The sequence below is a fragment of the Anguilla anguilla genome, chromosome 4 (assembly GCF_013347855.1).
Source record: "Anguilla anguilla isolate fAngAng1 chromosome 4, fAngAng1.pri, whole genome shotgun sequence".
Classification (NCBI taxonomy): Eukaryota; Metazoa; Chordata; class Actinopteri; order Anguilliformes; family Anguillidae; genus Anguilla; species Anguilla anguilla.
In genome coordinates this window covers 12188897-12207066 of record NC_049204.1, presented here as the reverse complement: position 1 = coordinate 12207066, position 18170 = coordinate 12188897, and the positions used below count along the sequence as shown (strand labels likewise).

Below are 18170 nucleotides of genomic sequence, written 5' to 3'. Positions count from 1 at the left end.
ATTATTCTCAGTATCTGAGGTGTCATTTCCATATCAAAGAAAAGTGTCAAAGACACTTTTATAAAAAAACTTGGCTGATCTTTAATGCAGCAAAGAACGAGGGTCAAACGTCCGCTTCCCACATTGTCTATTGCATTACCTGATGGATCCGGCCAGGAGAGGGTTAAAAGCATACAGCCAGTCATGCATTTCCTTGTCATTGCTGGCTTGAAGCAGTATCCCACGATGCTCGGTGCACACAGCAAACGTGTTCGGGGTCTGCAAAGATGGAATTTGCTGAATAAAAGGCCTTCCATACAGCACTTCTAGGTGGAATGATGACACAATACGCATGTGTCTTTCAAGCTGTGTAAAGGATGACCTACCTTCAGCATAGCCTGCTGGTCCTCGCTGTATTCCACCTGTGCAGAGGACAGGTTCAAGATGGCTCTCTCCACGTTGTCCTTCTCCGCGTTGTAGATGTACACGTATGGCCGACGCACCACCACATAACGCTTCACCCACCCATTGGTATGCGGCTCAAGGAAGTGTATGTACCCCTTCTTTGACACGATGGGGCTGTAAGACAATGCACGGCTTCAGTATGAATGTAATCTGCTGACACGTTCAAATATTGACAGCTTCACTTGAATGGTTGCCTATAGCAGCTTTAATGCCAGCTACTGTGGGCTACGCTAAACCAAACCTGCCCTGCAGAGACCCATAGCAGCCAGGTTCTCTCACCTGACACGGATCTCCTGGATGTCAGGGACGAAAGCGCGAACCCTCATGCTGGGCCTCAGGCTTCCGCTGGGAGACTTCTTCATGTCTCCGTCCTGCAAGGAGTCGGGATCTGGGCTGATGGAGCGGGACCGGGGGGTTGGGGTTCTGGAATACAGGAAGAGGACTTTTAGGCAGTGTTTTTGTTCGAAACTATTTTAGATAGTTGGTAGTTTGTGATGTAAAAAAACCCCTCTTATACACCAAACAGCAGAAGTATCTGAGTGGTGAAGGAACAAGTGTAGTCTTACCCGATGCTACTGGAATGGCATTCATTTAATGATATCTCGGTTATCTGACTCCAATGTTTTAACCTTTCCTCTGTGCTAACAGTTTTGCATAGAAGGAGACTGCAAATGACCCACAGGTAGTGTGGCTCTATACGGATCACTGTCTATCTTTGAAGGTGCATTTATGTCTCCGACGTGTGTAGCTTGCTTAAATACAATTGTGTATCTTGCTACGGCACTAGTGTATAGGCAAGTGACTACGGGTGCATGTTCTATGTTTATGTTAGGACATTAAAACTGCTGGATGTGCAGTGGTAAGAGTCTAAGAGGAATGGCAAGTTAAATTGAAGGCAGTTTATTGTAGAGTGTTCAATAATGGCAAAACACAATGGTGCAAATGTGTGTGTGTAGTGAAATAGCTAGGCGTGGATAGAGCGGATCATGCTATCAAAGACATTAACTAAAGGTTTACACAATGCTGATCCAGTTGAATGTTCAGCAACTGCTATAAAAGCCCTGCTAACTCCTGGTCAGCTCAGTAAATACAATCAATTTTCTGTAAACCGTCCTACAGTGAGCTTAGCATAGACCATTTGACGCGAGGGGAAAATGGCGTCACCTGAGCTCGGTGTTGCCGTAGCGTCCCTCCACCAGCGAGGGGCACGTGGAGGAGGGCGTCAGGGTGCTCAGGGCTGAGGCTGAGGTGGAGTCCCTCAGCGTTGTCACAGACATCTCAGACAGCTACAACACAATGGAAGCACTCTGTCAGAACACTGCACTGAACTCACGAAGCCCATGCATTCTGAATTTCTACAAACACCGCATGACTGGAGTCGAGTCAGTCAACGGCAGCTTTGGGTTGTATTATTATCCATATGATTGTTACTTCTTAAGATATTATGTGTATTATTTCTGAATTGTTTTCTTACTAAGTAATTGCTATTTACTTAATACATTATTACATACACACTTGTATTGGGGAATTCAAAGCACAGTAGCAAATAAGATATGAAACTCTAATAGCTTCCATATGAGAAGGTTATTGAAAGGCTCGTGGTCTATAAAGAAATGGCCCAGCAAAGGCGATGAAAGGTACACAGGAATGGAAAAACAAACCTAGATATGATCTGGAGTGGCGGCGCAGGCTTACCTTGCTCTCGCTGGCGCTGATGCAGACATGACTGTACTCCCTGTTGAAGGTGTGCGTGAGGAGCCGCAGACACTGGGGAGGCAAGCAGCACAGAGGGGCAGGAGGTTTAAAAAAGTTTTTGCTCTGGGTTTGGAGAAAACCAAGGTCATTTCACAAGGTGAGAGGTGCGTGAGGCGGTCCTAATCCATGGTAGTCACCTTAGCAGCCAGCTCCCTCTGTCGTTCGTTAGGGCTCTCAGGGGTCGGGATGGAACCCGGAGCACCGTTATCTGCAGGGGACTGCAAGGAGTCATTCTGCTCCTCGCAAGAGGACAGCGACTCCTGGCCCAGCATCAGTGTGGTCTCCAGTTTCTCCCTCAGGAGCAGATAGTGCCTTGTTTTTTCCACCTGCAAACACATCCCCAAGCACACATGTATGCACTAGAAACAGTAGAAACTAGGAACTAGGAATGGCTTTTTCTGTCTCCCAAGGAAACCCAAAGAAGACATGAAGAATCCATTCACAAGCATGGCAGGACCTTGAAAGAAATGTTCCATCGTTGTTGAGGCCTGCTAACTGAAATCTATATTTTTCAGAGCGGTTCCAGTTTCAAGTCGAGACATAGGAAGTGCTAGTTGGTTTTGTTGCGTGGAAAACATTTTTCTTGATGGTGAAGATTGCAACTGCTGGAATTAAACAATTATTTGTTTATAAAATATCACCTCTGTGTTGGATGCAGAAGCAAACTTCCGTCTCTCTCAACCACTCCCCATTTCTCTCTTGTGACAGCATGAAGTGTGGACCTTCCTTTACTTTCTGGGCTAGAGAGTTTTTGAGTGCTTAACATCAGCCAGTTAACATCTGTTGCAGTGGACATTTGGGGGTGGATATCTGCTGTTGCCATCTGAGGAATCTGAACCTTGCATTTGGCCCTTTTGTTTCTTGGTGTTTGGTTTGTGCAGGGTCTGACATTTTGTCTTACAGTTCATCAGGAGTTACATTACATTTTCATACATGACTTTTTGGAATATGCAGCTGTCTTTTGGTTTTTGAACTTTGATCTTGATCTTTTGATCTTTTGTAATTAAACCAATATGTTGGACAAGTGACAAGTTTTAACCGTTGATGCACTTGTGTTCGTTATTCAAAATGCCAAACGTAAAATGAGGGTGTTAGGGCCAGAACCACTGGATCCAGAACATAAAAATATTTCACTCAATTCTCACTGATCCGACATGTTGTTACATTTACTGATCGACTTCACACTAGCACCCTGACTACAAAACACTACTAGCTCTTCTGGTTTAGTAAAAAAATGTCGAGCCACTCTCTCCTCACCTCCTGCAGTAGGCTGAGTTTATCCAGCTCCCATTGGTGGTCCAGGATGAGGCTGTCGCTGCGGGGCCTCCAGCCAGCTAGGTTCTCCTCCCCACGGACATACGCCACCGACGTATCCAGGACCCTCCTGCGTCTCCTTTGCATGCCTGAGAGAGACCAAAGGGTGAGACACTAGCAGTGGAGGAAGGAGACGTCCATCAGTGAAGACCCTCAGAGAAGAGCTTCCTACCTGGGCTTCCTGCATCGGCCAGGTGGCACAGACTCACTTCGTACACACCAGTAACTCGGTTGCTGAGGGGAAAAAGACAAGGCATTGCTTCATCAATCCACCAACTGCTGGGATTTCCTAACAAATAAAATAGCGCTTTTGTTTTTGCGTAAATTCATGTAGGCCGCGTTTGGCGGGCCTCACCTCTCCGACGCCCTCAGGCTGCCGGTGCCGAAGAGATTGCGTATGGAACGGGAAGCAGGCAGCTTGGCATCTCGTGAGTAAAACACCATGCAGAAGTCTTTGGTAATCACTGCGGGCTGGGTACAGTTCTCCATCTAAAGTGGAAGATGGGGATAAAGATGTTACCCTTTCCAAACCCAAATGTGATCTACTGTGCAACAACAGGGCAGCCATTGCAGAGCAGCCATTTCTGTCTCGCCCTGGTCTAGCAAATCTGTGACCTAAAGGGCCTTATTCTGAAGCATCCAGGCCACGAGACCTGTGGTGCTGAAGGCTATCTCTGGAACTTGGAGCTTAAAAATGACATTTCCAGGATGTGGTTCTGATCTTTCTGAGTTACCTCCAGGTAAGCAGACAGGGTCATGTAGATTTTCTCCCCATACGGAGTGACGCGGTTCAGCTGCAGGGAGTTGTGCATGGAGCTATCCCAGGCTGCCTCAAAGCGGTAGAAGGTCCTGTGGGGTGGCACATAAGGGAGAGGGAGAGTCCAGGCAGAGGGTTACGCTGTGGCAGTATGCCACATATTGCTTCCAAGAACGTACTCCCCCAGCTATATTCAGCAGTGGTTTAGTCTACCAGACCTCACCAATGAAAGGTAAAGATTTCTGTCCTACTAGTCTGTGCTTGAAGGACGGATCTGTGCACTCCAGTTTTGGAATTACGGCTGTGTTTCACAACGGATAAAAGTACAGGGAAAGTATATGCACATGCCATTGTATTCTGACTGCTACAATAGAGCTTCTGGTGCAACATATTCTATTCAGGTGCCAGTACATCAATGTCAAGTTGACCCTACTTTGATACATGCAGCAATCCAGGGAGAATAAAAACTGAAAACTAGAACTAGAAGTTCTGGAGGTGCTCCGACATTATGTTCTTCCTTACAGTGTCTATATAAATGTAAAAACTTCTATAGGCTAGTGCATGCAAGATATCAGATCATACCATTAGGACCAACTCAGCAAGTTATTCTGAGAGCTGAAACCCTTTCTGTGAGATATGCAGTAAATCAGAAAACAAATTATGATGATGGCTTCATTAGTATAATGATACCTGGTTGTATGAAAAAATATATATGCACTTCAGGTATACACACACAACCAAGGCTACAACTGAGACAAAATAATATTTTAAAAAGACTACAGTATTGAGGTACCACAGCAACACCCTGTAAACGGTAATAAGATAAATGTAGACAATTTGCCAGCATCTACTTTCTCAAATGGTATTGTAGCAGTCAGTATAGTGGCAGCTGTATTATATTTAGAAACACAGGCATTTTAGTTTGTATGGCAGCGCATTGCTGCCACAGTGAACACAAATTTTCCACTCTGTGTCTTTTCAGAAACTTTTCTTTCTATAACGAGATCCTTTAGCAACGTATCTCATTATAACAAGAAAAGGATCTTGTTATAAAAAAGTTCCTTGTTAAATTGATATGTTTCTCATTATAACAAGATCGTTTTCTTGTTATAACGACATACCTGCGTATCACATCTTGTTACAACAAGAAAAGTTTCTTGTTATAATGAGAAAAGTTTCTCACAACAGTACTAAGTGGAAAAGACATTTTCTCACTGTGGAAGCAATGAACTGGCATAAGATTTAACTGTAAAAAAAAAAGGAAATACGCTGCACTGATTGAACACTAAACATGGAATTGCACTTGCCATTAATTCAACATGTTTAAAAAAAAAAAACTAATCAAAATATACACAATAGTACAACACCAATTTGTAACAAATATCCAATAAACAATCACAAAACTTGAGGGATAACAACACAATACCTACATGCAACAGACATTTCAGTCAAAATTCCCCACTTTTACAACCATGTACTTGAGCATGAATGACAATGAGAAAATCAGCTTAGAAACAAAGAAAGGTGATGAAAGATCAATTGACAGACAGAAGTGTGAGGGGGGGGGGGTTGGGGGTAACAGGGGTGAGATATACCTATGGTAAATTCCCAAGGAAATGCTTTGAGGGAAGAAACCAGTGAAGAATCAAAGGTGAGAGTTTAGAAGCAGTTATGGCAGTGGGCTTCGTGACTGATGTTGGTGTATTTTCCTTCTAGGTGGAAAATTCCACTGTTTAAAAAAAAAGTGTTCCTTGTTGCAAACTATAAAGCCTGTATGAAAAGATCTATGTCAAATGCAGCAACGATGTTACAATATCCTTGTTATAATAGCACAATTATTTCGGTATCTGATCGAAAAACCTACTTTTAAAGCTGTTGCTGGTGTGTATGTAGCACTGCAATCTCGAGGCCCCTATTTGTATTTATTCATGAATAAGACACTAATGAACTCCAGATGGCTGTTCTTAATCAAAATAATATACCTCCTTCAAGATAACAGCGTGATTTATCTCCTGAACTGACATACGCAGGTCCCGTACCCAGGCAACTGACTGTACACTGAAACCCATAATGCTTTGGGCACTCTGCCCAGTATGCCTTTAAATCTCATAGCGCTCATTTCAGTGAGATATATAAAGTAAATAAGCTGTGGTTTCCGCACCCAATAAAACAGGCTGACAGACTGTAGTGTAGCACACATAACAAATGTTGAGTCCTTTGTGAATGGACTGAGGTGGACCACTGGACCCAACCTCAAAACACACACACACACACACACACACACACACACACACTCTATTATACCCACTATAATAGCCAGAAGGAAAAGAGAACCTCATACTGTATTTAGTGACCACGTCATGAAGTCAAGAACAGCCGTTTTTATTTAAGAACGGGCCAGTTCCATGACGCCCATGGATGGCGCTAAGAGAATAGGCAGCTTAATCCACCCCAGATACCCACCAGTTCAATTATAGGGAAAAGGGTGCACTAAGCTTTTTAAGTTTAGTGAATCATGCCAGCAAGATTTCTTCTCTAACTCCACATTTATGATCTTTTATTTATTTTAGCAATGGCTATGCTGTAGACTATTTCTGGCAAAAAATCTGAGGTACCTAGCATTTGGCTTCTTTCATCAAATGGATTTTTGAAATAAAATGTTTAATAAGTGTAACGCTGTTGAAAACATATGCCACCAACATATTTCTACAAGGTTGCTGTGACTGAGGTTAAAAAAAAACCAACTGGGCATGTGCAGAAGACAAAGGCAAAGTCTCGTTGTTGTCTCTCCAGGACACTACCATGCCACAACTGTCAAGTTTTTTCCCTTCACAAAGAGTTTGGCAAATTTAGTAACCACCAATATTAGCATGACATTGTTTTGTTTGAGGAGAAAAAGTTACATTTGCATGTATTTGCAAGTCAAGGTAAAGGGTTACTGTTGACTAAGCCCAGGCCATAGTGTGAGGGTTGTTTAGCAGCATTGTGTCATTTCCAAGGAAATGAACAGAAGATAGGGAAGTATGTCTTTCTGCAAAGACCACAAGTGTCTTCTGACGTCACTGTATGAGGTCCTTTTGCATTTATGAATGTGAAGATTAGTTCTCGAGAAGTGGCAGAAAAATTTTCTGCTCTTCCTGTAAGCACCTTACCCTTAACCAAGAGAGGAACATGTAAACAGGAACATGTATACAATTTTAAAGATTAAATCACAGGCACTACAATGATAAATGAATCCATTTGTATGCATAGTTTTCAAAAGCCCATTTCTATCTTATTATGTTATAGATAAGAAGCCATGAAATTAAGAGCAACAATCCAAGTCACTTGAATGTTGTTTTACCCCTTGCTGAAGGGTTGGTGAAAATAAGACCATTACTGCCCCCTAGCAGCAAGAAGACATTGCTATAATTCCTGATGTTTTTTCTTGCATTTTTCAAAATGTTAAAATATCTGTTTAACGCGCAATATCTGTTTAATGCACATTATATACTCACATATATTGTTTTCCTTAAAAGCATATTTTGAAATGGCTTCCTTAAGTCTTCATTACAGCTGTGGATTTCACACAGATACAGTGGCACTGGCATTAGTCTCCATTGAATGCTTCCTTGTATTTTCTTAGGTCTGAGCTGTTTTGACCTTGTACCCAAAAACCAAGCTTTGGTTTTTCATTTTATTTTTTTTTCCTTTTCATCTTTACACTTGTCTGTGAGGCAAAATGATCGAAACATTCAAGAGTTTCAGCAGTTCCACAATCACTTCCACCTTGTCTGAATCACAATTCCCTGGCTGATCATCACATACAGGACAATTTCATTTGTAATGTCATTTCTTTTTCGAGTGACGTTTTTGATCAGCTGACAGGTGTCTACTAGTTTTTGGATCTTGCTCATTCAGTATGAACGGTTTGACTTTTCAACCAAGCTTTATCAAATAGATGGCTATCTGCTTTTCCTGATTAATCCACTGCAGGCTCACGATTGTAACTCACCCTTGACAGAGCCGCAGTCTGTATGACCAAACAGAATTAGTCACATTATAGGACCGGTCTATTTATTACCCTGTCAGGTTGTCCAGCAAGATTGCACTTGGAGTTTCACAGTGCAGATGCATGAGCCCTAAATGGCATTTTTTCGTATTATAATGAAATAAAATCACTTTCTTATTCCCAATATTGCTGTAAAGTATGGGTCACAGTGAAGGGTAATGTAAGAGAATGTATGTGTGTGTGTGTGTGTGTGTGTGTGTGTGTATAAAACGTGTGCATGTTTGTAAGCGAGTGTAAGCCAGTCTTTGTGTCACAATCTGAGTCTATGCATAATTTAATCATCAACTCAATATCTAAGCGGTATTATTTTGAGGATTCTTATTGTTATGCAGATTTTCATATCATATGGGCAAGCTTCCAATTAACAACAGATCAAATGCTTAGTTTCTTAATATGTCAAAACAATATGCATAGCAGAAGATAGTTTAATTTGTTGATGGAGTTTGTTTTGCCATCGAGAAGATATAGAATAAAGAAGCAAAAGGTATTTGGCATGTTGCCAAACACTGAGAGATATTATATCAATTTTAACATTTATGAAAACAAATCTGAAAATTATCTGAAAAATTGCAAAACACTGTGGAGACATTTTGCTTGCAGTGCAAACCTTGGCTCTGTCCCTGCCACAACTAGCCAGAAAAGAAAAGAAAGAAAAAAGAAATGCCCGCCTTTATACGAGAGCCCCAGCAAAGAAGCAGCCAAACCACAGCCCAGAGAAGCAAAGCGAGCCATGCACCGCGCAGCCCCCCCAATCCCCCCCCTACTCCCCACTGGCAAGCACCACAGCAGCTCAATAACATGTCCAGGGGGGGCTCTTTGCAGAAAGAAAATCTCACGCAACTCTTGAGGGGAGAAGGTCAAGGAAACAGGAAGCCACAACACAGAGAAAGACAAGAGTGAAGAGGGAGGACACCAACGGAGAGAAAGAAAACCATGGCAGTCGATACGATGGATGGATGGGAGGTTTCAAACGGATGAAGCAAAGTGACATAAAACAACATGAGAGGAGAGGGATTTGAAAATAATACCTAGGCATATCCGAATCAAGAAACTGTCTGCAAAAAAACAAAAAAAAAACAAAAACAACATTCTGTTAGTGGACCGGAAAGGAGAGAAATGTCAGTACCAGCATGTCCTGCAATGAAGGCAGAATGTGACTGAGCAGAGGCCTAACCACTCAACGGCCCTGGTACTCAACTCCACCTGCGTCTACAGAGGCCTGCTAAACCACGCGCCTCTTTATCTGGAACCATTACCAAGTCTTTTACCGATCAAAAGTTAGGTGGGGAGTAGAGTACCATGACCCGAGAGGAACGATGCAGCGTTTGAGCTAGGCTTCTGCCCAGGACTGTTTGCTTCTTCTTCTTCTTCTTTCGCTCTTTTTCTTCTTTTTGCGGCGGAGAGCAAATCCGGATCTAAAGCATGGTATGAGTTTCCAGGCAGGGGAAGAAGAGATTACCAGCAAAGCAGTGTGGTTAAACCGTCAGAGAGGAGGTCACGGGAGGCAAACCAGGGCTGGGAATGGTCCGTGTTTTCAGGTGGCCGCAGAGGGATATAAATTTCTAAACTTTCTTATTTTTACAGGAAAGGCCAGCCTGGCCTGGTCTAATAAACACAGATAAGTGAGGGTGAGTAGATGGACTTGAGGCTTATGCGGCTGGGTTTGGTGTCAGGGACCTTCTGCCAATGCACAGTGAGTGCTTGGCAGCGGGATGGAAAGATCCATCCTCTGTATTTAGGGCCCAGATGAAAAGGAAACACATCTTCAATAGGTCTGTGTGAGGATGTGAAGGATATGGGGACATGGAAACCAAAACTGAGAGTATAGGTTTAGTTTTTTCAAAAATACTTGCTTGTTCTCAAACTGGTTAGCGTGTTAGTAAAAATGGTGAACGCGAATAAAAACAACTATCTAAACCTCTTGAAGCGCACCGTTCCCAAAACAGTTAATGTTGTCAGGGAATGTGCACATTGTGTTGAGTTTACAGCAGGTAGGTGGTATTTACACCTCTAGAAGCTGCAGGCCTGTGTTATCGGAAACACCACAAAGGATTCTGGGACGAGAGAGGGGTGAGGATGGAGGGTGGTGGTGACTGTGAGTGAGAAGCAACAGCGCAGGGACACAGAGCACAGACGAGCACCAAGCACAGGGCCACACAGCCAGCATGAGGTGACATATACGACCTTCTAAATGCACAGCTTTAATCATTCAATCTACAGCACTCTCAACTGCTGGAGGAGAAAACGTGATTAAATGCATATAAATAAAAATATAAAAAATGCATATTAAAAAATGCATATAAAAAAATATAAATATGTTTTACATATTGGCACAGCTATGTAAGCGTTCACACACTGCTATCCTTCCTCAGTGATAAACCGGACACTTAGAAGATAATAAAATAATGGAAGTCACGTAGCTGATGCTGGGTTAGGGTACTGAAATGCCACCGTGATATGTGGAAAATGGGGTGGTTTCTGGGCATGATCTCCCCATGGGGCACGTGACCTCCTTGATCCATCGATAAAACCACCCTTTGTTTTGCAAAGCATCGCATGCTTTGGAACGGGGGGAAAGCGCCGGGAGGTGAGGGGGCTGTAAATAAAAGCTAAACGCGTCGAAGCGGCTGCATTCCGGTCGCAAGCTTTTTCGCTTGTCGGCGGGGGGGGCCCGTGTTCTCGGTGAGCAAGCGTGCCGTCCGACGTGCCATGCATCCGTCCCTGCGTGGTGACCCGGCGCGAAAGCAGCTGACTGCCTTCAAACATCTTTACTCTTTTATTTGCAGATTGAATTCTATTTTTTTTATTTTAATTTTTTTTAATGAGCGTGATCACATCAGTGTGTGGACTGGACAAGTGTGTGTGTGTGTGTGTGTGTGTGTGGAAAGTCCAGGGGTCAGAAAGTAAAATGGCCTGCCATGTGTTTCCTCCACCCATGAACTCAGCCAGGTAATTAGTTATGCCTCCTGACTGAAGAATTGTGCTAAATAGCAAATCTAGGTGATTGGAACAAAATACTGAGGAGGGCATTCCTCTCCCCGCCCAGTGCAATTAGGATAGGCTCCAGCACCCCCCGCAACCCTGACCAGGAATAAGCAGGGTTTTTTTATTGTAATTTTATTTTATTTTATTTACATAATATATTTGCCTTGAAGATGCCCTTATCCAGTGTGACTGGCAGAATTTTTAAAATATGCTATCCATTTCTATGGTTGCACATTGAAGTCATTCGTGGAAAGTACTTTGGGAACTAAAGGGTATAATGGCAGTATCTCAGCTGGGATTTGAACCCGCAAACTGGCAAGCTACACGCAAGTGGAACTCCTTAACTGCCGTTACACACTGCCAATCCCCTTGTCCTTCAGAAAGGCTTTTTGATGTTTGACTTTGCGGCACTGTTCTCAGGACTGGAGATCAGCAGGAGTCTTGTCACGCTCACAAAGCTGCTCTGTTGACTCAGCTAAAACTGTGTGGAATTAAATGTGGTGCTGTGTGGTGCAGGTCTGGTATAAACCTTTAGTGTTTAAGGTGTTGTCCTTCAACAGTGTTTTCTTCACTGGCCACTAATGAGTAAAGATGTGATTGAGACCATGTTTCAGGTTTCTATTACATGAAACCTCGCATTGTGAGAAAAGAGTGAACATGCATAGCTTGGTGAAAAAGACTAACTGTCTACACATATTTCAGTGTAAGGCACTCTGCATAGTGTGAGATAGTTCGGTCTAACGTGAAAGTGCAGTGCAAAATGAGGAGGCTAGTCATTTTAACAACATACACTGTAGCCAGTAGCATTCAAGGAGCTTATTCATCCAAATAAAATTCATTTAAATTTGGGTAAGGGGGAGATTAGGTAAGGGCAGTGGATGAACAACCATGACCAGTGTATTGTTAAAACGATCTCCTTCAATGCAAGTGAAAAATAGCGGTTTGTTTAACCGAATGTGAAATAATCTAAAGTGAGAACAAACCATTCTAACATTCATAACAGGAATAACAGGCCTATATTTCCAAAAGACAAAAGACATTTTCACACTTTCTAAGCTCAAATATACACCATGTTTCATCTTAAATATAGTGATTTTCAGAATCTGCCTAAAACAAATAGAAATAAAATGTATTCTAACAGTATGAAACAAACACTAAAGTATTGGTAGCATGGATACTAAAATCTTTTCCCCCAGGTAATTAAGGTATTAACTGAACAATTAATGCTACTGATTGGCCAAACTGTATTAACACCTAACTCTCAGGTAAAGGCAAACCAGTGGTTCTTGGACCTTGAGAGTGATGATTTAAGTAACAGGGACTCAGAGGCTACTGCATGTAACCATAACAACACTACTGGGCGACTGGGCTAGGTTTCTTTTCCTATCCTTTCCCAGCCACTAGGTGGCAGGTATCTTGATATGTTCTCCAGACAGCCAGCCAGTGTGCGAGGCTTGACTACGCACCTGTCGTCCTGCGTGGGGCGAATGTACCCCGCGGAGAGGAGGTTGAGGGAGAGGATGTTGGGGTCGATGATGGTCTCGTCGGCCTCCGGGGTGCTGCGGATGCGCCCTGCGGAAAGCGGAGATCTCTGCATTGCACGCTTCCGGAACCCGCCACCGCACCGCACGTCCAAAACAAGGTCCGCTCGCATTCGGCGGCGTCCGGTACTCGAAACCGGACCCAACTTACCCACAACCAGCTCCCTGACCTCCTTCCACTCAATGTCGCCGCCGGTCTCGTGGACGATGGTCACCGTGATCCTCCTCTGGATGCCCTGCGGGGAGGTGGCGAGAGGGTGTCATAATCACTAACGGCAACAACGGGAATCGACATACGCCGATTCGACTGGACGCCAAAGGGAAACTCCAGTACGTGAAGCCTATTGCTCGCGTTTGGGGCCGTCCTTCGAGTGGGCGCTCGGGGTGCCCCCTGGCCTCCGAGCAGGGATGGAGGCTGCGTGGGCAGTACCTGGTGCAGCATGAAGGTCCCGTGGCAGGGCATGCCCACTCTGTGGTCCACCACTGCAGGAATGTAGCTGCGGAGAGGAAGAACACAAGCATTCTGAAATAGCGTGACGTAGTGAAATACTATGAAACAAGTTTTTCTGCAATTACTTGGTTGATTTACGCAACTCCACTCGCTAAATTGTCATAATCAGTTTATCAGATAAATTGTACATCACATGATTTACATTGAATGGATGTATTATTTAAATACATAAATGTTTATTATCATTACCACATACTATGTGTGTGTGTGCGTATATATGCAGTATATTGTAATATACTGGTTAATTTGTTTAGAAATGTTAACCACGATAAAAATTTAATAGGCAATGAATCTCAAATTCAGCCACTGATGGCTTCTACAGTAAAGCTATTCTCTGCTTTTCCTTAATGTGCTGACTGCAGTCAGTGGCATAAGACACTCACTCTCCGTTGGCCTCCAGCTCGCAGATTTCGAAGAAGACCATGAGGTCGTACTTGCAGTGGCAGGGCCCGGCGGTGGGGCGGGTTAGCGCCGTCAGCTTGGTGGCGGGTACTGCAGGAGAGAGGGACGGGTTTAACAGAGAAGTGTGTGATGTCAAAAGGGGAACTACACACTTGCGGCCACAGGGCGTGGCCCATGCAGGCCGAGAGAGAGAGAGAGAGAGAGAGAGAGACAGGATTAGAGAGGGAAGGAAGGGCACACATCCCAGAAGCCTGTGAAGAAGACACTTCTTTTGTCAGGATGGCTACGTCCACAGAGTACTGGTGTGAGGCAGTTTTACTCAGTTTAGCCCACAACCCCTGTGCATTACTTCAATCATTTCTTCTTCTCCTGGTCATGTACCTAAAATGTCAAAATAATCATTGACTAAATGTAGCAGAGGTCCTGAGAAAGGGGTCTGTAAGGTCACAGTACACGAGAGGAAATTGCGAGACATGCACCATGTTGGTTGGAGTCCGATTTTGATTGGATCACACGCATGCAGAGCTGGCTCAAACCCACCTCTCCCCCCCACACACCCTTGCCCACCACTACTTTACAGCTCAGTGAAGCAGAACAAGCTCTTTTTAAACGCAATCGCACCCTTGAAGCAATCATTATCATTCATCACACTTTAATTAATTACAGCAATCTGCGAGGAGGCTGTGCACCCAGGAGAGCCAAAGTGTTCAGAGGAGAAGCTGCAAGGAAATAAAAGCTCGAGACACACAGGGAACCTTCCAAGCCAGTAGAACAATCCCAAAAATCAGGTCAGCCAAAAGCTATTTATGATAGCCAAAAGCTATTTCTACTCATGCTGAAAATTCCTCTACAGTTCAGCGCAATATTTTATTTCAAGGTCACTCACAATTCAGGAAATGTTTCCCTTTACGAGCTGTTCCACCGAGATATCAAGTCTCTAATCTACACTCCTTTGGCCATTTGAATGCCATTTAAGCAAGCTATGACCACCCTCATTGACAACAGTGTTGATATTAAGACCCTGTGAAATCAAAATCCTCATTTTTTTGAATAGTTATATTGTAAATAAAGAACCAAAGAAAACAAATACAGTGATATTAAGTCTATTTTATTCAGTTGAGATTTTAAATTGGTTTTTTATCCTAAAAGCAACAAAGTTGTTATCCTGCCCTGTAAAAGAGGAATTTGTATGGATCCTTTGGAGACCATTTTGCACACATGGAGATTTAATTTCCGAATATCCATTACAGAACAGACATGCTGTCAGAGCTCCAGTCCTTGTGTTTAGAAATTACTAAATTTAACTCATGGCTTAATTAACACTGTAGATGTAAGAAACGATGACACAGGGTCTTCAAATGCCAGACTAGTATCTATCTTGTGTGTAAACCGGTCTTTCTGAGACTAGTGGCTTAGTGAGGGCCTGGTTTAAAGGATTTCCTCTGGCTTCACACGTGAGGGTTACCAACCCGGCTTCTGAGCTTTGATAACAGAACAGATAGAGATGGGTGCGGGTGGCAGCGCTGCGCGAGCCTCCATTTCACAGAGGAAGGAGGCGGCCAGGCCCGCAGCCGACAGGGCGTGGCCCGACAGCGAGTCCACCAGCGCCCCATTGAACACCTCCGGCACCAGGTAGCGGATCAGCTCCATGGCCTTCTCCCGCTCTTCGTCGACTTCGGCGTCAGGCTCGGCTGGGTTCACATCAAACAGCGTAAGCTGAGAGGACACGGGGGAGGACTCCCGAGCAAATGCAGAAACTCAAAAGCAAACAAAATGCTAACGAGCACCCATAATCACACAAGGATTCAGTGTAACAATCAGTATGTACATTACCTGCATAACCTTCAAAAGCTTTCCACTTCAGTGGAGATGTTAAACAATTCAAATTAACAAGTTCATCACGTTTACTCATTCAGTGGGTCAACTGGTGACACTAGACAATGCTTTCAGCCTGCAGTTGCATATTAATTTGCTTCTGAAGGATCTGTTAAATCAATGAGCACTGAACGAACATCCCTGTTTCGCTCCTCACCTGGTTTGGAAAGAGGCATGACACGAGGGAACTGCCTTCTGCAGGGACGCAGTGGACTACGAAAACGGAAAAAGACGAAAAAAGTTTAAGTCGGTCTTAAAAAAACGAAACCTTCTCAAAGTTACATGGAGTTTCAATAAAATACTGATATTTGAACGGTAACAAGGTCAGACATATCGTGAGGAAATTACCTGATGAGATCTTTGCAGAGAGGCGGGAAAGGCTGTTTTTGGTAGTGTCCAAACACCTCAAAAACGATGGGCTGGGTCTTAATGTACTCCACAAAGGATTTTGTCACCTCCACCGCAATCTGCAACAAGACAAACCACAAAACTCCACCGTCACTGAAAGTTCGGCTTAATTCTTTAAAGAATTTTCGGCTTAATTCTTGAAAGAATGAAATTTAAATTCTTAATTCTTCGCGCGCTGATTCCGGCTCTATGGACTCACGTTCTGCACGTGGTAGAAGCCCAGCGGCGGCCCGCGGCCCGTGTTCTTCAGCGGCTCCGTGGAGAAGGCCTCGTCGTGCCGGTGAATGAAGCTGCAGTCAGAGAGGGAGAGGGAGAGAACTTACTGTAGCACCACAGACCAAAACTGAACAGGCATCACTATCAGGAACTTACTGTAGTACCACAGACCAAAACTGAACAGGCAGCACTATCAGGATGCGTGTAAACATGGCCTTAAGACATATGAACAGCATGTTGGTTTTTTATGTCTCTGGGTTGCGACTGCCATCTCCATCTTTCCAGCCATATGAATCTATCTGATTAAATTATAAAATGTGATTTATCATTCAGACACCAAGGATTTTATGGTGTTAAGTCTCAAAGTTAAAACATGTCAAAGGTTCTTGATGAATTGGAAAAAAACAGCTTTTACTTTAAGGCCATGTTCACATTAGAAAATTTTTATTGAGGCTCTGGACATTGTTTATACATTTAACGCAATGTACGTAATGTATTTATTTTAACTCTAGCTGCTTGTTTTGATTTCATTGGACGTTACGGTGTCGATTTCTTTATATTCTAGCAATACTGCACCCCTCCTGATCGGACCTCCTTGAAAGGGAGATGATGCATCTCACAGGGTTTCATACCACAAACCAAATCGCAAAATAAATAAACAGCCAATCATCAAAGCTCCTCGTTCTCAGTTTGTAACTGAAATACAGGCCTATGATATGGCTAGTTTTCAGCCTCAAGGGCTTCTTTGAATCCTTGCCTCCATTGGAATTTTAATGCATTGGCATTTTTAAGTTAAAAGAAAGTTAAAGAAATGCTGTTGAGAAGAATGTGTTAACGCAGCACTCACTTGAACTGGCAGAAGATGTCAGCATACTCGGCAGAGATGCTGGACGCCTGCAAAACCGTCACCCTGAAGGTGAAGTTGCTGCCAATCCTCAGGTGCTCCAGAGATCCGTCCAGGGGCCCCTCCAGGTTGGCCTTCAGGGGGCTGTCCAGTTCATCCGGGCTGGCTGTGAGAGCGTACAGGGCTTATGGTCAGTGTAAAGCAGTGATGGGGAATTCCATTCCTGCCAATATAGTGGCAGGTTTCTCTTTCCAACAGTAACCTTGGCTCAGTTACGTGCTGTAATTAGCTGTCTCCGCCAGAGCTATATCACTCGTAGATTAGATCACAGTAGATTAGAGTTTTGTGTATGTACATAGTCTTCAGCTGTCTTTCATTAATTTCTCAAAAATATTTAGCTAAAAATGTCAAATTACATGAATGATTGAACAAACGAAATAAATATTTAAGATCTGAAGTTGACGTGAAATCCAGAAACAGATTAGGCCCACCAGGCCCACCCGTGGCTAACTGAAGGCCATTTTCATGCATTTCCACCCGAATTCCCTCTGTTCATAGTCCATTACCCGCACAGGTGTTGTTGTTGACTTCATCTGCGGAGAGACTCATGTCTGAATTTTGCCCCTCTCCTTCCACGAAGCGCAGCTCCTCCTGGGACGTCCCAGAGCGTGACATGCCACCTGCTTGGGTTTCGTTCTGGAACTAGCCAGTTGAGGGAACGAATTTAGCCTGTTAACACAACTTAAAATGCACTAAAAGTGAAGCATAAAACCCATCCTCCAATGACCGACTGGCTCGACTCTCCACGTGCTGAACACCTCACCTTCTCAAACTGCTGGTCTTCAAAAGAAATTTTGGCTGTCCCCGATTGCCGCACGCCAGAACCATAGTCTGGGGCCTCCTCATCAGCTGGAGGATAACACAAGGAACCTTCACATCACTTCACCAAGAAGTCAAACGCAACATATTCTTTCGTGAGATTTAACAATTCTACTAGGGTATTCGCTCTTCTGAACAGTGCTTATCATATCAGTCACTCTTTCCTAAGGTGACATAGAGTACATGTT

General features: G+C 43.7%; 1 protein-coding gene across 15 annotated transcripts in view; it reads right to left on the bottom strand.

Moving 5' to 3' along the window:
- kif1aa (kinesin family member 1Aa) overlaps window positions 1–18170 on the bottom strand; it is a 57800-nt gene that overhangs the window by 5437 nt on the left and 34193 nt on the right. For 4 of the 15 annotated variants that reach the window (XM_035413554.1, XM_035413555.1, XM_035413566.1 and 1 more), the window contains 21 exons: window positions 17927–18033; window positions 17670–17805; window positions 17107–17269; window positions 16243–16333; window positions 15984–16102; window positions 15793–15848; window positions 13742–13850; window positions 13278–13344; window positions 12999–13083; window positions 12773–12878; window positions 9350–9376; window positions 4248–4362; window positions 3869–4002; window positions 3686–3747; window positions 3457–3602; window positions 2337–2525; window positions 2140–2211; window positions 1609–1730; window positions 724–867; window positions 366–558; window positions 140–258 (listed from right to left, as the gene is read on the bottom strand). In XM_035413554.1, coding sequence (XP_035269445.1) covers window positions 140–258; window positions 366–558; window positions 724–867; window positions 1609–1730; window positions 2140–2211; window positions 2337–2525; window positions 3457–3602; window positions 3686–3747; window positions 3869–4002; window positions 4248–4362; window positions 9350–9376; window positions 12773–12878; window positions 12999–13083; window positions 13278–13344; window positions 13742–13850; window positions 15793–15848; window positions 15984–16102; window positions 16243–16333; window positions 17107–17269; window positions 17670–17805; window positions 17927–18033 — 2362 coding nt within the window. Of the gene's footprint in view, window positions 1–139; window positions 259–365; window positions 559–723; window positions 868–1608; window positions 1731–2139; window positions 2212–2336; window positions 2526–3456; window positions 3603–3685; window positions 3748–3868; window positions 4003–4247; window positions 4363–5865; window positions 5890–9349; window positions 9377–12772; window positions 13084–13277; window positions 13345–13741; window positions 13851–15792; window positions 15849–15983; window positions 16103–16242; window positions 16334–17106; window positions 17270–17669; window positions 17806–17926; window positions 18034–18170 lie in introns of all 15 variants that reach the window. The other 11 variants (XM_035413557.1, XM_035413564.1, XM_035413568.1 and 8 more) reach the window with 6 other exon arrangements.